General features: G+C 44.6%; 1 protein-coding gene and 1 non-coding gene across 2 annotated transcripts in view; one reads left to right on the top strand and one right to left on the bottom strand.

The window, feature by feature from the left end:
* Positions 1-87: 87 nt before the first annotated feature.
* PDCD4 (programmed cell death 4) overlaps positions 88-21,968 on the top strand; it is a 29,584-nt gene continuing 7,703 nt past the window's right edge. The window contains exons 1-6 of the mRNA XM_069979788.1: positions 88-199; positions 3,581-3,659; positions 10,576-10,854; positions 13,784-13,881; positions 15,109-15,222; positions 19,120-19,341. Of these exons, the coding sequence (XP_069835889.1) occupies positions 3,617-3,659; positions 10,576-10,854; positions 13,784-13,881; positions 15,109-15,222; positions 19,120-19,341 (756 nt within the window). The 5' untranslated portion in view covers positions 88-199; positions 3,581-3,616. The remainder of the gene's footprint in view (positions 200-3,580; positions 3,660-10,575; positions 10,855-13,783; positions 13,882-15,108; positions 15,223-19,119; positions 19,342-21,968) is intronic.
* Positions 14,007-14,195, bottom strand: LOC138800229 (U2 spliceosomal RNA). The gene has a single exon (XR_011364427.1). It is a non-coding gene; the product is annotated as a U2 spliceosomal RNA (small nuclear RNA).

Raw genomic sequence — 21,968 nt, 5'->3', positions numbered from 1 at the left:
TCCGCCCTTTCCCAACCCCCGACACCTCATTGGCTGATTCCCCCGCACACCTTCCAGTACTGGCCAATCCGGGGACGCCCCGCCCCAGACATGTGACGCTGTTACTGGGCAGACGTTTGTGAGGGAGGTTAGAAAGGGAGAAAAAAAACATCAAAACAAAAACAGAGTTGGGGAGAAGAACCCGCGGCGGCCGAGTGAGGTGAGTGCGGGGCCGGGGGTGCGGGGGGCTGGGGTCCGCACCTCCACACTGTGCGGTGTCATGAGGGAATACACAACCGCAATCTAACGCTGCTAACCGTATTCTGTGCAGTGTGTATGGAGGGGGGCGTGTCGCTGCGTTTTCATGTCCTGTCACACTCATCTACACAGTATATAAAATATATCACATAACGATACATTGTAGAACTACAAGTCCCAGCAGTATCAGTCGTGCAATTTAGCATTTTCCTTAGCAGATCTTGTAGAACTACAACTCCCAGCATGCGGTTCTTGTCACATTACCTTATTAGCTCACGGTTAGATGCAATTTTTATGGTTTGAAGCGCCACGATCCGTTTTGTGGCTGATATACGGCTGTAAACCGGAGCAGGTTTGCAAAAACGGAATGGAGTTGTTGCCCATAGCAACCGATCAGATTGCAGCGCTTTGCTTTATGGCTGCGTCTTGATTGGGCAATGATTTGGATTGCAAAGTCCTTATTCTTCATGTGAGAATGTACAATGGGATGCCAGTCGGTGGAACTACAACGCCCAGCATGCAGACTGCTGTAAATAGAGTTGTCCATAGCAACCAGATTGCAACCTCTTTTCCTTTTTCTTCCCGATTGGTCGCTATGGGTGACGACTGACATATTATATATATATATATATATATATATATATATATATTATATCTTTACTCGCCATGAAGGCACGTTAAAACTTTTACAAAAATTAGGAAAAAACTTCATGGTGTACGGAGACCTGTGACAAACTAAAACGGACGGGGAGCCTTCAGCCCTTTGGCAGCGGCAAAACTACAATTCCCATCATGCCTGGACAGCCAAAGGCTGTCCAGGCATGATGGGAATTGTAGTTTTGCATCCGCCAAAGGTTCCCCATCCCTGACCTAGAAAAAGTTGTTACATATAGCGACCAACCAGGACGCAGCGTAACCTTTACCAAAAATTCTCATTGGTTCCTATGGGAAATGTAGAGAATTTAGCGAGTTCTGTGAGTCATGAAACCAGACACAGGCTTTCAGGGCATGCTGGGCTTTGTAGTTTCACAGTTGAAGGATGTGTGAGTGTGTGAGTCAGAGCCTTCTGTTCCTGTGAAACTACAACTCCCAGCATGCCCTGATAGCTCACGGCCTTGCTGCCCATAGCAACCAACCAGATTGCAGCTCCTGCTTTTTGGTAAATAAATAAACGCCGCCGCCGTCTTCTTCCCTTGCTGATGAGTTCTGTTGCAACATGTCTGTAACTTTTTCCATTCTTTACTATTAAAGGGGAACTCTGGTGAAAAAAAAAGTTTTAAAATCAACTGGTGTCAGAAAGTTATACAGATTTGAAATTTACTTCTATTTAAAAAAATCTCCAGTCTTCCAGTACGTATCAGCTGCTGTATGTCCTGCAGGAAGTGGTGTACTTTCTCCAGTCTGACACAGTGCTCTCTGCTGCCACCTCTGTCCATGTCAGGAACTGTAATGTCCCTGACCCGCTCTGTGACCGCACAGGTTTCTATTGTCATCCGGCTCTTTACACGTCATTATTCTGACATATTTTCTGCTTCACCCACTGAAATGCTGCCCCCGCGTGTTGTGAAGCCTGCGCTGGGTCTCTCCTACTCGCTGAGTGATCTGGTGCTGGCTAGGTAGAGCAGGTGTGATGTGTGCCGTACACAGCCTGTCACTCGCCATGAAGGTGCCACCATACAGCTGTACCCGGGGTGGCAGAACATGTCTGTGGGGGCCCGTTGTTGTTTTCCTATGTACTTTTTTTTGAGTATACTTTATAGCATCTATCACATAGTGACCGTGCACCATACACTTGGGGTATAGCATATGGCATAGACTTTTGGAGTTGGAAAATGTCTGTGTCAGAATTATTTCCTGTCATGTCTTTTTTTTATTTGGGGTTTTATGATGAATAATAAATAAATAATGGCACATATTTACTATATTTACTATTCTTAACATGCAAGGAAAGACTTGATTTACCCTTTATGGACATTGAGGTGTACTACATTTTTTTTTCCCCTTAATCTACTGGTATACGAAAGCTATACAGATTTGTAAATGACTTCTATTAAAAAAATTACCTCTGTCCATGCCAGGAACTGTCCAAAGCAGCAGCAAATCCCCATAGAAAACCTTTCCTGCTCTGGACAGTTCCTGACATGGACAGAAGTGGCAGCAGAGAGCACTGTGTCAGACTGGAAAGAATACACCACTTCCTGCAGGACATACAGCGGCTGATAAGTACTGGAAGACTGGATTTAAAAAAAAAAAATAGAAAATTACAAATCTGTATAATGTTCTGACAACAGTTTATTTGAAAACATTTTCCCTCTGGAATACCCCTTTAAGATGGAGGTTTACAGATTGCATATACATAGACCAGACTCTCTCTTTCCCCACTGCACATAACACATGCTAAGCCCCTCCCACTTTATGTTTACAAGAGACAGACTTCCCCTAACAGGCAGTGGGCAGCAAATTTACTAAAAATTTCCAGCTCTCATAGGCTAAGGGTGTCAAACCTCCAACTGGTGGAAAACTACAACCCCCATCATGCCTAGACAGCCAAAGCATTACCTAGTTTTCCAGGCATGATGGGAATTGTAGTTTGGCAACAACTGGAGGGCTGCCAGTTTGACACGCAGGAGATCACAGGGCTCGGCTGTCATGTATGTGATCTGCCAAGGAGACGTAATGATGTGGCATCGTGGCTTACAGTGCTGTTACATGGTAATTCCCTGCTGACAGTATGGGTTGTATATCCTGTGGGCTCCTGGACAGTAATCCCGCAGTAAAGCCAATAATGGACTCTGATACTGCCAGCTCTCCTACCAGCTTACTGGCTGCCTCTTTCTTGGGCATTTGCCTACCTCTGAGTTTGCACAGGGCGATGCCCGACCTCAGTGAACAGATGTTAAGGAGAGAAGGTGGTGATCGATAAATACTGAATGACAACATCAGCTTTAAAGGGGATTAGAAAAATACAGCAAAAACAACGCCGCCCCTGTCCTCGGGTTACGTGTGGTATTACAATTCAGCTCCATTCACTTTAATGGAACTGAGCTGCAATACCACACCCAAACTAAGGGTGGTGCTGTTTCTGGATGAGTGGTGATATTTTTCTAAGCCTGGACAACCCCTCTTCGAGTGATGTCTATGTGCCCTTTGTGAGACAGCCCTAGTGTTCCACATTCTTTAGTTTAAATGTTACTATCCATTATCTGTTACATGTAGAGATTGGTGATACAACATGCTTGTACTTATGATTATAGAGGGATTGATGATAACCTCTTGTATCATGTCACCTCTTTTGCATTCTGTTTCTATTCTTAATCTGTTATTGTTTCGTTTTCTCGTCCAGGGCGATCTATTGTTCCTGAAGTTAGAATTAGTAACAATGGAAGTAGAGCACCCAAGTGAAATAAATGCTAATCTAGTAGGTAAGTGTTTCCTGGTAGAAATCTTCCATTATTTGTGAAAGTTCTGTTTATATCTGACTGTGCTGGCCTGGCTTACATCTAGCTGTGCTGGCAGGCCTGGCTTACATCTGGCAGGCCTGGCTTACATCTGGCAGGCCTGGCTTACATCTGGCAGGCCTGGCTTACATCTGGCAGGCCTGGCTTACATCTGGCTGGCCTGGCTTACACCTGGCTGTGCTGGCTCGGCTTACATCTGGCTGTGCTGTGCTGTCCTGGCTTACATCTGGCTGTGCTGGCTGGCCTGGCTTACATCTGGCAGGCCTGGCTTACATTTGGCAGGCCTGGCTTACATTTGGCAGGCCTGGCTTACATCTGGCAGGCCTGGCTTACATCTGGCAGGCCTGGCTTACATCTGGCAGGCCTGGCTTACATCTGGCTGGCCTGGCTTACACCTGGCTGTGCTGGCTCGGCTTACATCTGGCTGTGCTGTGCTGTCCTGGCTTACATCTGGCTGTGCTGGGCTGTCCTGGCTTACATCTGGCTGTGCTGGCTGGCCTGGCTTACATCTGGCTGTGCTGGCTGGCCTGGCTTACATCTGGCTGTGCTGGCTGGCCTGGCTTACATCTGGCTGTGCTGGCTGGCCTGGCTTACATCTGGCTGTGCTGGCTGGCCTGGCTTACATCTGGCTGTGCTGGCTGGCCTGGCTTACATCTGGCTGTGCTGGCAGGCCTGGCTTACATCTGGCTGATCTGGCTTACATCTGGCTGTGCTGGCTGGTCTGGCTTACATCTGGCTGTGCTGGCTGGTCTGGCTTACATCTGGCTGGCTCGGCTTACATCTGGCTATGCTGGTTGGTCTGGCTTACATCTGGCTGTGCTTGCAGGCCTGGCTTACATCTGGCTGGTCTGGCTTACATCTGGCTGGCTGGGCTTACATCTGGCTGTGCTGGCCTGGCTTGCATCTGGAAGCTTGCAGGCCTGGCTTACATCTGGCTGTGCTGGCTGGTCTGGCTTACATCTGTCTGTGCTGGCAGGCCTGGCTTACATCTGGCTGTGCTGGCAGGCCTGGCTTACATCTGGCTTTGCTGGCAGGCCTGGCTTACATCTGGCTGTGCTGGCAGGCCTGGCTTACATCTGGCTGTACTGTCTGGTCTGGCTTGCATCTGGCTGGTGATGGTTTTAGTTATTATTATTTTTTTTTTTTGTTAATTGCACTTAATCTAGGATGCTTATTCTAATAAGAAGCTTCCCTTGTAGGCAAGGAGAGCTGCCAGTGCGTGTATATACTGGGGCAGTGCAGTGTCTGTATACACAGCACCAGTGCTGGCATATATACATGGTGGAGACTACCACGGTATATACAGACACTGCACTGCCACAACATATACAGACTTTATATACTGCGACAGTGTACAGCCCTGCGGCTCTCCAGTTATTGCAGAACTACAATTTCCATTTTACATGATCCTGGAAGCTGAGATATGAAGAGCTGTTTGCAGGTCAGTTACCTGTATCTGTACTATTGTTAACACGGAGTGGACACACTGGTTTTTATTTACACGTGTAGTATGCAGAACCTCTGCTTCCTGTCAATTAATGGGAACTGGTTGGAAATCCCGAGGCCTGACATACTGGCAGAGCTGCAGCTTGTAACAGTGTATCAGTGAAGGCAATCCACCTCCCTGCACAATGCATAGTTTTTCTAAAAGCCGAGCTATAACCAAGATAGGAACCTACATTTCCCATCATGCATTTCCCGGATTGGTCCATTTGAGTACTTGTCCCCTTAGCTTTCTTTCCTGCCCACTGCTGTCATTACTATTTCACAGTAAACACAGGACTGTTTTGGTTTTTTTTCTCACTGATTTTGCATCACATCACCCCAATATGTATTCCATACTAGCTGATGATGTAGCAGAGCTGACTTGCAGATAGTGTGGCTACGTGCTTCATAACGGGCACCTATTTACCGGGGGTTGGGGGGGGGGGACAGAATACAGGTTTACTAACATTTACAATATACAGAGCTAAGACACAAAGACTGGTACATATGCTTGCATTCACTGACAGCAAGCAGAGAGAGAACTATTACAGAGACCTAGGCTCAGGGACACATGTAAGTCTATGGAAGCAGCACAGGTGCATGGGGATGATGCAGACAATGTCTCCTGGGGGTCAGGTTATCAAGTTAATAGACAAGCTAACCCGGCCCCAAAAGAGGAGATCACATGTCCTGTGTCTACAAAGGGAGAGGGGAAGAGGGAGCTGAGCACGGTTAGAATGGACCCAGAGTAGAGTATTTTAAACATTCAGAGCGGATAAGAATGAGAAAAAAACAGGGAAAGGGTGCAAGGTTATACATGTATATTAGACATAGGGTGGAATTGGGAAGGGGGATTGTTTGGAATATTGTCTTGTTACCTGGATTTAATACCTGAAGTTTCTCAAGTATTCTTGCCTTCAGTGTCACACCGCTGTAACGTGACTCCAGAGTCATAGCTCACCCTGCACACCAGACGTCGCCCGCCCCCCCATGTCCAGATTTAAGCGCTGGATAGTATGAACTGTCCCATCCAATCATTTCTTACGTCACTTTGGTGCCATAGCAGAGCTAAGAACTGAGCCGGAAAACCAGATGAATGTCAAGGGGCTTAAGCCATGTCCGGCTAATGTTCTTTGTTCACACTGGCATCTAAGTTCATTTTTTCCTGGTATATTACCGATCTGTTTCAGAAGACATTGATTCCATTGACTTGATAACAGGTCCATCAGTAAACAAGAATCTTATGGTCCCCATTACAGAGAAACCTGATAGAACAGAACCGTGATGCCAATATATTAGTGATAAGTGCAGCCTGAACTTGTCCAGATGTTATCTATGGAGATGCTGCTTATTTTTGCTCAATCTCTTGGGTATTTCTGAGGTTAGTCAAACAAATATTTTTATCCTTGGAGGAGAGTTCCCATTGACAAATTCGCACGGATGGGGCGGGAGCCCTCTGAAAGCACTGGGGGTGGGTTGCTTGCTGGATGCATGGGGGGGGGGGGGTTGCTTGCTGGATGCATGCATGGGGGGGGGTTGCTTGCTGAATGCACTGGGGCGTTTGCTGGCCACTTGCTGCTCTATAGCCGCATTATTTAGCTGTAAAGCAGTTCCACTCCATTCTGCTGGTGGACACTGCATGGTTCCTGCTGGTCTGGCAGTTCCTTATCTGTCTCCTTCGTACCAGTGTGGTTTGTCTCCCTCCTCCTCTGATCTGTGGTTTAGAACCGACAAGTGTAAGTTATTGCACAACACCTTCAGTCTGTTAAACGTAACTTTATGTAACTTTAATGATAGGCTAATCTCTGTTCCTTGGTGTTTATGCTGGAAAGCCTAGAAGCTCTGACACATTGCAGACTGTGAACGGTCGCCGTATGCCGTATCAGTCACTTGGGTTCCACCTTTGATAAAGCTATTGCTAAGTCTAGATCTTGGACAGGACAGCTGCAGGAAGGTGAGGGTATAGATGGGGATACATACAGAGGCATCTCTCTACATAGGTCTTGTTTATGGATATATTATACATGCTTTCCTGCAGACGTGCAGGTTCACATTCAAGACCAAGCTAAAATGTATTACATTGAAGCTTTAGCTGTCCAGTAATGATGGAAATTTTAGGTTTGCAGCAGCTGGAGGGCAGCGAGTGTGACACCTGTGTAGCAGTCAGGGCCGGCCTTTGGGGTGTGCGACCTGTGCGTTTGCACAGGGCGCATCACTACTGGCCAGCTGGGGGGCGCTCTGGCAGACAGCTGCACATCTAACTGCTCTCGCAGACAGACGTTCTATCTGTCTGCCAGAGCGCCCCCCTAGCTGTCCGCTCACCCTCCGAGCACAGTGGTTGTTTTGGGGCGCTCCTAAAGTCAGTTCCGGGTAAGTCCCGGTAAGCCCCGCCTCCCGTCTATAAGCCCCGCCCCCGGCACGTACCGCGAATACGGACTCTCTCCTTGCAGAGTGCACTCTCCTTGCAGTGTGGCCATGACATTATCTGGGTCCCCCTCACCATGTCATCCTCTGTGCCTCCTCCTGTCTCCTTCCAGCACCCCATCTGTATCTCCACCTTACCGACCTCCATAGTGTTATGTGGACACTGATGTGGTTGGGAATCTCAGACATTAGGAGGATTGTACAGCATTAGAGAAACATGGCTGCTTTCCTCCAGCACACAGCGCCACCCCTGTGCACAGGTGACACCAGGTATTGCAGCTCCCTCCAGTCTCTTCTCTGGGGCTGAGCTGCAATACCACAAACAACCTGGAGCGGTGCTGTTTTATTTTTAAGCAAATTAAATGAAATCCTTTGTTTCTCACAGCTGAGGGTTTGCTACGAGTACGTGTACTCTATTCCCTGACAGACAGCAGAGACACTGGAAAGAACTGCAACTATTAGAGAGTTCCAGAACTTTTCATACAATAATCCCTTTAATTCCCCTCGGACCTCGGGAGTCTTTGCCGCAGTCACTCGTGACCCCCTCAGTGACTCTCCATTTAAATCAAAAATTTTACGTTAATCTCTGTCAGTGTGGAGTCATCTTCCTGTATGGCCGTGGCGGCTCCCAGGAGCTGAGGTACCGAGTAGCCAGGACGGTTCCCTGAGGAGCCATGAGGGGGCGATACTGAGAGCTCACTGATTGGTCACCAGGAGCGGCGATCTCCAAGGCCTGATGATAGACATGGAGGTCACGCAGCGTCGTTTCTAGGTTACTGGCTCTCTGTGTTATGGCGGGAGTCTGTGCGCCATGTTATCCTGTATGTGCTGAAGCCGCAACGTGTCTGCTGTGGTGCTGATACAGTATCTTATACTCAGTATGATGGAGGTCACCCAGCTTTCCAGCATCTTATACTCAGTATGATGGAGGTCACCCAGCTTTTCAGCATCTTATACTCAGTATGATGGAGGTCACCCAGCTTTCTGGCATCCTGTAGTCAGTATGATAGAGGTGACCCAGCTTTCCCAACATCTTATACTCAGTATGATGGAGGTCACCAGCTTTCCCAGTATTTTGTAGTCAGTATGATGGAAGTCACCCTGCTTTCCCGGTATCTTGTAGTCAGTATGATGGAGGTCACCCAGCTTTCCCAGTATCTTGTAGTAAGTATGATGGAGGTCACGTATCTTATACTCAGTATGATGGAGGTCACCAGCTTTCCAGTATCTTGTAGTCAGTATGACAGAGGTCACCCAGCTTTCCTAGCATCTTGTAGTAAGTATGATGGAGGTCACCCAGCTTTTCCAGCATCCTATAGTAAGTATGATGAAGGTCACCCAGCTTTCCTAGCATCCTGTAGTAAGTATGATGGAGGTCACCCAGCTTTCCTAGTATGTTATACTCAGTATAATGGAGGTCACCCAGCTTTCCAGCATCTTGTAGTCAGTATGATAGAGGTCACACAGCTTTCCAGCATCTTGTCAGTATGATGGAGGTCACCCAGCTTTCCCAGTATCTTGTAGTCAGTATGATGGAGGTCACCCAGCTTTCCCAGTATCTTGTAGTCAGTATGATAGAGGTCTCACAGCTTTCCCAGCATCTTGTAGTAAGTATGATGGAGGTGACCCAGCTTTCCCAGTATCATGTACTCAGTATGATGAGGGTCACCCAGCTTTCCCAGTATCTTGTAGTAAGTATGATGGAGGTCACCCAGCTTTCCTAGTATCTTATACTCAGTAAGATGGGGGTCACCAGCTTTCCCAGCACCCTGTAGTCAGTATGATGAAGGTCACCAAGCTTTCCCAGCATCCTGTAGTCATTATGATGAATGTCACCCAGCTTTCCCAGCATCCTGTAGTCATTATGATGAATGTCACCCAGCTTTCCTAGCATCTTGTAGTAAGTATGATGGAGGTCACCCAGCTTTTCTTGTATCTTACACTGAGTATGATAGAGGTCACACAGCTTTCCAGCATCTTGTATAGTAGGCAGTATAATGGAGATTACCCAGCTTTCCCAGCATACTGTATAGTACTCAGTATGATAGAGGTCACCCAGCTAGATAGATACTGTAGATTGATAGGTAGATACCTAGATAGATAGATATAGAGATACAAAGAGAGATAGATAGTCTATGTTACTATTGGGGTATCAACAGGGGGGGCGCCAAAAGAAAGTTTCGCACAGGGCGCCATCTACCCTAAGGCCGGCCCTGGTAGCAGTAATGCATTGTACATCCATATGACCACTGCAACCAGTCACTGGCCTTACAGGTAAAGCCAGCATGTATGGCTGTAGTAGTTACGTGAATGTAAGTGACTTCATTGCATCAAAACTCAAGGGGAACACCGGAACATCTGCACTGGAGTTTCAGGGAAAAACCAGTGGAATAACCTGCAAATGTAACCTGCTGATATGTCCATATTGCACAGGATACGCTGAGGATGGTGTTATGTCTCTTACCTTCCTCCTCTTTGTTGTTCCTGTGCTTTTAGCAGTGTAATCCTCGGCCCGGAGCACTGTTAGCACTGCCCCGGCCCTAGAGCACCAATCCAGCCTGTCTGCTCCATTGATTATCAGTAAAAGAAGCAGGTGGCTCCCGTGATGGGGGCAGGGAAGTGCTCCTAACAGTGCTCGTTCCTCTATAATTTTCAACTGCTTCCTAACATTTGATGTACATGTTGGTCAATGTGTATTTAATCTGTATACGGTTGGGGCTGGCAGCTAACTGCAGCTGACACCCACCAACAGGGGATGGGATCCGAGATAACTCTGATCGCTGCCTTTAACCCTCTTGATGCTTTTGGGACACTTTCTTATTGTTTAATGTTTACTAGAATAAACTGGTAGAACTGGGTGATCTGTCCCATAATATTACATGTATGCACAGGTAATACTAACACCTAGTTGACCTACTCATACACACAGACATCCTCTAAAGATACAGCTTCTATGTCTTTGTGTTTGCAGATAGTGACTCGCTGTTTAACGGGGATGTGGAGCAAAGCGGAGTAGAGCTTATTAAGAATGAACTGAACGGAAATGGACCCGTATCTACAATAAATGAGGCCAGACTGAATGCCAAAGCCAAAAGAAGACTGCGCAAGAACTCCTCAAGGGACTCGGGAAGGGGAGACTCTGTTAGCGACAATGGGGAAAATGGTCGAGGATTACAACCTACTAGTCCAAAAACCAAACTTATGGACAGAAAGTCCAGGAGCGGGAAAGGACGCGGTCTTCCAAAGAAAGGTTGGCTCACCAATGAGGTGGAAGGGTGGGGGGTTTACAGTGCCCACTTTTAGGGAATATATTAATATATCATGGTACCATGAAGTGCACAGTTATACAGACAATATAAGAAGAAAGCTTGGTCTGTCTTGTACTCTCCGAGCACTAAGGGGCTGTTCACATCCTATTTGTCCCATTCAGGGAATATGTTAACAACCTATGCTCATGGTCTCATGTATACTGTAGCATACAGGCAGAAAACCTATAGTTAACAAGTGCGAGCTTAAAGGGATAGTCCGGCGTGTAAGTTTGCTTTATAAATGCTGCTCAAGTGGGGAAGGCATACTTGTCCCTCATTGCCCTGCAGGACAGTGAGGTAGACGTATGCCTTCCCTAATGCTGCGTTTACACGGAACGATCATTAGAATTTTCGCTATAACGATCGCATTTGAGCGATAATCGTTCTGTGTAAACACAGCAAACGATCAATCGACGAGCGATTTCAACATGTTCACAAATCGTCGTTCATCGTTCGCTAAAAATTCGCCAATCGCTTCGTGTAAACAGTCTTTCAAAGATTCACCCTATAAGGGCTCGTTCCCACTGAGGAAAGGTAGCGGAATTCCGCGACGGAATTGTCCGCCGCGGAATGCCGTTAGCCTCCCGCTCATAATGGGAGTCTATGGGAGGCGCGCGCTCCTGCTCTATACGCGCTGAAGAATGAACATGTTCATTCTTCAGCGCGGACAGGGCAGGAGCGCGCGCCTCCCATAGACTCCCATTACGAGCGGGAGGCTAACGGCATTCCGCGGCGGACAATTCCGTCGCGGAATTCCGCTACCTTTCCTCAGTGGGAACGAGCCCTAATACCTACAATAGGACCCCTATATACCTATTAGTCCACAAGCACAACTCCAAAGCCAATACCCAACAAAAAACAACAATGCTGGACAATAATTCCAAATATAACCAAAGTATCTCTTTATTAATTACATATCAAGAATAAGAACATTTTTGTCTAAAATTGCAGGAAGCAAGTACATACATTGGAGGGATGCTGGGCAGACACAAAATAAATACATATACAAAAATGCATACGTATCCATACGTGTATACATGGCTACATACATACGTGGTGGGAAAAAATATAAATGGAAAGAAATGAAAACCGAAAAGAGGACTGCGGGCTACAAGAAATAACACAGTACTATTCAATAGGTAAAAAAGTCCGCACTTGTGCCCCAGTTAGTGACTTCACATGACCTATACTAGACTCCTGACCACCTGGGCTCAAAATAGAGCTATTGCCCAACACCACCACTCACCCAACGCTGCGTTTCGCCAACAAGCTTGATGTCCTGTGAAGTCACTAACTGGGGCACAAGTGCAGACTTTTTTACCTATTGAATAGTACTGTGTTATTTCTTGTAGCCCGCAGTCCTCTTTTCTGTTTTCATTTCATTCCATTTATATTTTTTTATTTTCCCTCCAATGTATGTACTTGCTTCCTGCAATTTTAGACAAAAATGTTCTTGTTCTTAATAAAGAGATACTTTAGTTATATTTGGAATTATTGTCCAGCATTGTTGTTTTTTGTTGGGTAAAGATTCACCCTATGTAAAAGATGGGCTTAAGCGATCTTAAAAACGATTGCAATAACTATTTTTCTTATGAATTTTCTTACGATTTTTCTAATGATTTATTTGTCTAAACGCTGATTGTTATAAAAACCAAACCGTTGCTTCAAAATGGGCGAATTATCGTCATGTACTGACTACTAACCAAGAAGTGAGAAGTATAGCATCATCACTCTCCTCCCCACCTGCCCTTACAGGCTGGATAACCCCCTTTAAATAACTGTATTGTGCAAAAGAAGTAAAACATTAAAAAAAATAAAAAATAAATTAGATATATACTGTAGATAGTTTTATCTGATAGTATTCTATCTATTTGTTTTAATATTTTTTTAATTGTTGCCAAGCTGGGCCACATCCCTTAGGGGTTAATACAAAATCACTCCATAAAGATGCTGAATCATTTCGGTAGAACCAGAAAACCTGGCGGCATACAGACTTCACAGGGAATAGCTGATGTATAATGGACCAAACCAACGCGCTTTCTCATTTATTAATGTCATGCCATTGTTTTAAAGGGATTATCCAGCACTACAAAAACATGGCCACTTTCTTCCAGAGACAGCCTCGCTCTTGTCTCCAGCTTGGGTGTTTGTTTTGCTGCTAAGTTCCATTGAAGTGAATGGAGCTTAATTGCAAACTGCACCTGACCTGGAGACTAGAGTCGTGTTGGCCATGTTTTTGTAGCACTGGATAACCCCTTTAAAGTGTAACAATCATTTGTAAAACCTTCTGACATGTCATAGCGTCATGTAAGAAGTCCATATCGGTGGACTCCGGGTGCTAAGATCTCCACTGATTGCTGGGATGAAGGGGAAGAAATGCTCAGCAGCGCATGCTCTGCCCCTTATCTCTACTATACGGAGATTAATTTCGTAGACTGCTAATACTAGCAGTTTACAGAATTATAATGGGAGCGTATGGAACGTCTGGCTGGTTGAATATTTCATAGGCTCTATTATAATTCAGTAGACTGCAGTTATAGCGGAGATAAAGGGGCAGAGCAAGTACTGCTGAGCACTTCAGCCCCTTCATTCTAGAGTTCGTGGGGGTCTCACACCCAGACGATACACTCTTCTGACATGTTGCTATGACAAATGATAGTTACACATCATTTTTATTGCTTTCAGATGTATGGTCTACACTGTTCCCTATAGTTTGCAGCATGGCTCCTGTTACCGGTGCGCTGTGTTTCTCTAAGCTCTCTACACATCATACAAGCCTTCAGACGTAGAAATCTGTAGCTTTGGAGCTGGAGAAAACTCAGTCACGTTGTGTAAATCTCCTCATTGTTCTCACTTTCCTGGTTTATTTAGGTGGAGCCGGTGGAAAGGGAGTGTGGGGAACTCCTTGTCAAGTTTACGATGAAGAAGTCGTTTTTGATGTCAAAGATCCAAATTATGATGAAGATCAAGTAGGTCTCTGATTTCTCATCTGTGTGGTTGTAGACTGTCATCTGGCAGTAAGTGGATCTGTTAGTTGAACATGCTGCCCGGTGTAAGGGCAGAATTTTCCTACCACAGGTCCGCACGTTTTTGGCCTTTGTGCACTGAACCTCTAAGCAATGCAGTACTAGGTGAATGTCTGGAGAGGACAGCAAGCTCTTTTTCCATTTCCCTGCTCTGAAATTCCATATAATATATGGTCCCCACGTAGGGGACGTAGCCGATATTAAACTGATAAGAACAGATACTACACTTGATCTTAGCCAAAAGGCCGAGAAGCCACCACAGGCTCGAACGTCTAGTTGCCACCCTAGTTTGCAGAATGGCCATTGTCTAAAAAGAACGATGAAAGATCACATGAGGCTAGTTGATGAGTCAGCTGTATTCAGAAGGAGAGCCCTTCCCTTACCCCTAAGGGCAGTGATTGACAGGCTGACGTGTATATGATCATAATCCTGTAAGTCACGGCACAGGAGTGCTCCCCTCACTGGCCTCACAACCAAGAGGCGGCTTGATTCTTTTATTACTTTTCTCCGACATTTCATGGTGATTTGGCTCCTAGACCCAAAGCTATAATCTGATGCCCCTATACTGATCCATGTTAATAATACAAGACCTGGTGGTTAGTCAACAGTAGCTTATGGATGTGTTTATGTATTTATTGTAACGTCTGCTGATCGGAGCAGACTGATGATGGCAGCACGCTGGTGACAAAATCTGTGACTAAAGCTCCAATGTGACCACAGCCTAAAGTTATTAACTTCACCACTGATTTAGAAGTATAAGTGCTCAAAATGACTGCTGTAAAAATATCTATCTATCTATCTATCTATCTATCTATCTATCTATCTATCTATCTATCTATCTATCTATCTATCTATCTATCTATCATAAATCCATCTCATGTCTATATATCTCATATCTATCTCCTATTTATTTAATTTATAACCTGCAGTCACATGGGTGGGTTTGTTGTCCTGGTAGATGGTCTCCTGATCCCAGCACGTAACGCTGTTTTCGCACATTGTTGTGTACGTTGCAGATCCCCGTGCCAGGGAAGTGTTGAAGGGATTGAGCTTTGTATTATTTCATGTTTAATAGTTCAGCAGTCTGAGAGAAAAGGCAGATTTCTGTTTTGTTCCCACAGGCACGTTTGCTGACTGTGCATTTTTTCCCCTTGTGTGATTTCTTTATAGGAGAGCTGTGTTTACGAGACCACTGTCCTTCCTCTGGATGAAAAGTCATTTGAAAAGTCTGTGACACCGATTGTGCAGGAGTATTTCCAGCACGGGGACACCAATGAAGTGGCAGTAGGTTTCTCTGGCTTTATCTATTGGCACAGTTATTGGCTTTCTTGTGTTCATGAACTATTAGTTTCGCTGTGTCAGTCCTTGGTAAAAACAAACCCTTAATTAATCCCTTTCTGTTGAGATAACCGCTATATCTGCCCATTTTATAGTTTCTAGGAAAGCTGGATGATAAGCACTGACTGATACCAGAGACAGCAGACAGCTCTTCAGATTTAAAGGGGCTATCCCCCTCCACAGCAGAGACACTAGAAGTTTATGGAGCTTGTCTGGTATAGTTAGACGGTGATCACAGTCACCCGAGGAGTAAAGCACATAATCGGGCTTTTCTCCTGGCTGCTTTTTGGTCCCGATTGATCAAAACTTTGAACATGTCTCTGTGATGTGTTTAAAATGTCCATATTATTATGAAAAACTTTTAAGGGATTACCCTAAGGTTAAAAGGGGATGAATCTAACCTGCTGATACGTCTCTTTTGTGCAGGGGGTGCTGACACTGAAGTTTTTACCTTCATCCTCAGCACCCTGTGCACAAAAGGGATGGATCAGCAGGTTAAATTCGTCTAACCTACTGATAGTTTCCCTTTAAACACCCATATGCTTTCATTATAAATAAAATTGTACCTGTCGTTATAACTTTCAAAATCTAAATGAGATGGGGATGTGATATAAACAAAGTTTGCAATTTACATTACATTAATTATCTATTTTAGTTCTCTTGGAAAACATGGCACTTCCTGTGTTCTGACAAAACAAAACACAAAGTCCTGTGTTTCCCAGATCATCTGCACTCACAGAGAAGGCAGTAATGTGATTGATGGACACATTGAGCCGTGACTTTCTGTACTGGCTGGAACTATGTATTTAGTCTCTTTTTTTGCTGGTACAAGACTAAAAAATTTCAGGAGACTGGACCTGGATACATGTAAGTATAGCTGTTATACAGCTGCCTTCAGGAGACTGGACCTGGATACAGTAAGTATAGCTGTTATATAGCAGCCTTCAGGAGACTGGACCTGGATACAGTAAGTATAGCTGTTATATAGCAGCCTTCAGGAGACTGGACCTGGATACAGTAAGTGTAGCTGTTATATAGCAGCCTTCAGGTGACTGGACCTGGATACAAGTAAGTACAGCTTTGTTTTACAACATGATAACAAAAAAGAAAAAATGAATGTATATTGCAAACTTGCTTTATATCCCATCTACTGTTGATTTAGATTTTGAAAGTTATAATGACAGTGACACTTTAAGGTGTGTATGGTCTGTACCTTGTGTTTTCTGTACCTTGACTATTGCACTTGTATTATGCATTATAGTAATAAGTATTAATGAATGTGGTGCACACAATGCATACATGCTGCTTCTTACTACCTCGTTGGGTTAACTTTAGCTATTTAGCTATTGGCTATAACACATACTGGACTGTGATTAACCACAGTGCATAGGAAATGCAGCACAGATGTTACCTACACAATCAAAGAAAGCTTTATAACTGCTAACTGGCTTGTAGTAGGACACAGCTGATGTGTTGCCATGGTCAGCAATGCCGGAGCTGTTTACTCCCTTTTATTTTTCTTTCCTTCTCTTCCAATACATTAACTTTTAGTACAGCTCAGATTCAACATAGATGGTGAAGGAGGTGATATGTCCTTCATAGAAACGTCTCAAAGCCACAACATATGGGCAATAAATACCAGGAGCAAACAATGGATAATACCTATTTAACAAGCATTCCCTGAGTTGCTATGTGTTTCTAAAGATAATGGGGTTTTCATGCCCCCTGTGACAAATTGGCCAAGGGGCTGGCAATGGCAGAAAAAATGAACTGATAAAACAAACCAAACAGAAACCAATACTTGCCCCTCTGCCTCCTCCCACTTCTGTGCCGCTGCTCTAGACTGCTCACTGGATGTGCCCTGATGATGTGCACTTAACGTGGGACACTGCAGCGGTCACTTGGCTGTGCAGTGATTGGCTGAGCTGAGCGTACAGGAAGATATCTACCAGGAGAGAGTGCAGAGGGGAGTAAGGGCTATTTATAACTTTTGCTGCCATTTTCTGCCCTCAGACTAATATGTCACGGGGTGGAAAAGGCCATTTAAAGAGAACCCTTCACTTTGAAAATGCAGTCTATTCTGCAGGCAGGTTGAGATTAGCAGATTGATATATGGTTTTGTCAGAGACTTCAAGATAACTGTAAGAGTGCATTCACATGTACAGGATCTGCAGCAGATTTGATGTGAAGTTGCAGATTTAAAGCGAATCAAATCTGAGCCATCAGATCTGTTGCGGATCTTGTACGTGTGAAGGTACCCTAAAGGACTTTTTACGGCCATGGTTTCTGCGGAACTTACGTAGTGTGAACATAACCTGAAAGTGAACAATTCCTGGCGGGGTGTAACCTGACGTTCCACACCTTTATACCTTCACTACTAATACATCCTGTCTCTCTGCCAGCTGTTCTGCTCACATTCTGGGTGACACTTAGAGCACGAGCTTGATGAGCGCAGAATCCCCCTTACAGTATATGACAGTCCGGCCTGATCCCATTACTAAGCGAATATGGGAGAGGGTTGCAGGTGCTAACACCCTCCCCCCTCCGGTGTATGTAAATGCCATTACAGACTATTAGCCCCGGCCATCATTAGCTTGTAAGCTTCTTTAGGCCTGATCTTTGCATTGTTTGACAACTTTGTGACACAGCGCCACAACAAATGTAAGACCTTCTGATCCCTAAGTATCATCATATACTGGCAGTGAGTGCGAGAGAAGAAGGGGCATCAGAACAAATTCCCACAGTGATGGTGGATATGGACAGTATACTGTGCCCACTACTGGAGTGCAGGTGGCCCTATAGCTGGTTACTCTAACCACCTCCTGTCACAGCATTGTTATAGGAAACCTATTATCTGTGATGTCAGACTGTGATGTCAGACGTCAGACGCACTAAAAGGAAGGGGCAGAAGCACTGAGCTAAGTTACCTCTGGTGCATAGCAGGTTATTTAGCCCTCCCAAAATACCCTGGTAACCATTCTCTGCAGAAGTAATTGTGTAAACCCATTACCCGTCATTCCTCAGCAGGCTGTATTCCGCATCTGTTCCTATGTCCCAGCTACCAGGCTACTCTGTAACATTGATGACCTATTAGGATGGGCAATGAGTATCTGATCTGTGGGGGCTTCCATTTCTGGTAGATTCATTGTTTATCAGGCACGGAGCTGCGCCTGGTACTGCACTATCATAGGACTGAGCTGTGGTGGGCGCCACAATAATATAGTACCTTTTTAAAGCATGTTTTATTTTATGGCCTTGCCCTGTAAAGGGGTTGTTCACAAAAAGTTTTTTTTTTAAAAATCCAGAGATCTGTACGTTACTTCTGTTAAAAAAAAAATCTCCAGTCTTCCAGTACTTATCAGCTGCGGATGTCCTGCAGGAAGTGGTGTATTCTCTCCTGTCTGACACATTGCTCTCTGCTGCCACCTCTGTCCATGTCATGAACTGTCCAGAGCAGAAGCAAATTCCCATAAAAAACCTCTCCTGCTCTGGACAGTTCCTGACATGGACAGAGGTGGCAGCAAAGAGCACTGTGTCAGACTGGAAGACTAGAGATTTTTAAATAGAAGTAAATTACAAAAATGTATAACCTCCTGTCACCAGTTGATTTAATTTTTTTTTATTTTTTATTTTGCTGGCATATCCCTTTAAGCGGTTCTTTAAAATTGGCTGCACAGGGTTTAGTTTTTTGCAGCCAGACGAGTGCACATATTTGACAAATAGCATGTATCCGAGCTGTGCAATAAAGCCACACAGGTTTAGTTTATTATGTAGGTATATGTATTCTTGTAGCCGCCCTTGCTTTGTATATCTTGAACTGTTTCCCATTGCTTTTGTGTGCAGGAAATGTTAAAGGACTTAAACCTGGGAGACATGAAGTGTGGCCTTCCCATGCTGGCTGTGTCCATCGCACTAGAAGGGAAGGCTAGTCACCGGGAGCTGACATCCAAGCTGCTGCATGATCTGTGTGGGACACTGCTGAGTACACGAGATGTGGAAATTTCTTTCGACAAACTGTTGGGAGAGCTGCCTGAACTCGTTCTGGACACACCCCGGGCACCGCAGGTCTGTGTACACATTGCACCTCTTTCTAGAATTTATAAAAGGATCCTGGGCTCGCTTTGTTCCATGTGATAGATAATGTTCTTACACATTTCTAAAGGTCTCTTTCCACGTAGCAGGTTTTTGACTACCGAGTGGCTGACACTGACATTTACTAGTACACAGTTATTCTTTATATATTCACATGCAGCATTGTTGTTTTTATGCATTAAGGGTATAAACCCACACACCGTATATACAGCGTATTTACTGCTGCGATACGCAGCAAACTCGCAGCAGATTAGATCTAAATAACTGAACACAGCATCAAATCTGTGCCAACAAATCTGCTGCGTATTTGTTGCATATCTGCTGCGTATACGGTGTGTGGGTTTATACCCTTAGACTAAGCAGTAAAGAGTACAATCACTACATGTGTCAAAGGATTGTCTGGCATATAACCTTGATGGTTTCCCATTAGGATATCTACAGACAGGCCATCAGTGCTTCACCAGTCCCTGAACACAGCTGTGCTCATATTTGTATGGTCATGCCAAATGGACAGAGCTGAGCATGTTTAAGCTGCATGCTTGTGTGGGTATTGCTGTGCCTGCAACTGCATTAAAAAGATTATCCAGGATTAGAAAAAGTGCACACAAAAAAAGAAAAAAAAAACACAGCACCACCCGTTCTCAGGTTGTGTGTGGTATTACAATTCAGCTTCATTCACTTCATTGGAACAGAGCAGCAAAACCCCCACACCCAAGGTAGAAAGAGAGTGGAGCTGTTTCTGGAAGAAAGCAGCAACGTTTTTCTAAGCCCATATTCCGGGCAAGAGTCGTTTTTTCACCGCATGGCTGGACATAGGCTGTTTTAACATAAAGTTTACCTCCCTGGCTCCAGTGCCGCCATAATCTTACCGCTCTGTTCGGCCTGCCCAGCCATGTCACAGCACCATACATTATACATCAATGCCCCAGTTATAGGCCATCAATAGAACATCACAGAAATCCTCTTTGACTAGCATAACTAACTTTACAAAATTCATTATAAATATCTAAATGCAAGATAAATTTATACAGAACAAAGAAATCTCCATTTAGAATCGGCAATTATGGGAGATGACATGGCACTAGCAGCTATACAGTATAGACATGGCACTAGCAGCTATACAGTATAGCCTTCCATCAGTCTGTCAGCTGACATTGCTTGTTTACTTGTGTCTAGTTTCCTCAGTAAGGAACAATCTATGTGTATGTGTGTGTATGTGTATATGTGTGTGTGTAATATATATATTTATTTGTGGTATAAAAGAGGAAGCACAAGTCCAGTAGTCACATGGAAATTCTTGCTCAGATGGAAAATTATGTGTTTTCTAAGTTGTATAGAATGACATTTGTCTTTTTTTTTGTTTTTCTTATTACGTGGCAAAATGTCCAAATGTAGAGATGCGGGAAATGACAGTAAAAGGAGCGTCAGTCAGTTACTAGGCAGCAGCTGATGAACAGATTGCAGAGATAACAAAGCGCTTCACTTTATCTGCAATCTGTTCATCAGCTGCTGCCTAGTAACTGACTGACGCTCCACCCCGAGTTCCCTATAACTGACTGCCAGTCCTCCCCGGGTGCTGTGAAAAGCAGGATCCAATGCTGGGAAACTGGGAGAAGTTTTCCTTGACTGGATCCAGCTTTTCCTAACATCCAGAGCGGCAGTCAGTTATAAGGCAGACGGCTGTTTTTTGTTTTTGAAGAAACCCAATTACAAAGTTTATTAGGCAAATATGCCATTATCTGCATTCAAAAAGACTTTTCCTAGGTCCCGCCAGCTCCCTCCTCTCTCTCATTCACTGCTCATTAGGGAATCTCGACTCTTTTACATCAGTCGGGCTCTGTGTAACCTATGTAGGGGTAGGAGGGAGATTAGTAGGCAGGATTACACAGCAGATTACACAGCAGAACCTGTGTGAAAGCCAATGTTCAGAGGTTAGAGAGGTCAGTGCTGACATCAGAGGAGATAGCCCGGTGATGTAGCTGGAAATTAACTCTTTGTTGTCCTGTTTTGGTGCCTCATCTCCCTCAACCCCTCCCCCTTCATAAGAGAACCATGGAGACGGGGGGGGGGGGGGAAGCTTCAAACTGCTTTTTTATGATAAAAATGCATTTTTCGGCTAATAAACCCTATTACAAAGTTTCTTAAAATTGCCTGTACTATTGGCTTCTGCAAACAAATTTAAACGACATTGACACTTTAAGTTATTACTGTAAATTCGCTCATCTGTACCCAAATGCATTGACTCAACCGCATTATTTTATAGAGAAATCTGGTAGAAATAACAGTATGTGTTGTATGTGAGTCCAAAATATGAAAACGATAAGGCGGCACTCCAGGAATAGTGAATAAGAATAATGTGCAATGCTATTATATTAATACTATAGTATTGCACATTATGGGTGAATAAATTCACTTTCTTATTCACTATTCCTGGAGTGCCTCCTTATCGTTTTCAGATTTTGGATTCCTTTGGAGCCGGGGTCCGACTCCTGGAGGCTGTGCACCCACTGGAGCTATTGCTGCACAGTGCCATCTACATCCACCTACTTTTTTTGTTGAATGTGAGTGATAGTTCTCACCTCTGTCTCGCTCTCTCTGCA

The sequence above is a fragment of the Dendropsophus ebraccatus genome, chromosome 8 (genome assembly GCF_027789765.1).
Source record: "Dendropsophus ebraccatus isolate aDenEbr1 chromosome 8, aDenEbr1.pat, whole genome shotgun sequence".
In the NCBI taxonomy this organism is placed as follows: domain Eukaryota; kingdom Metazoa; phylum Chordata; class Amphibia; order Anura; family Hylidae; genus Dendropsophus; species Dendropsophus ebraccatus.
This window is presented reverse-complemented; position numbering and strand designations above follow the sequence as displayed.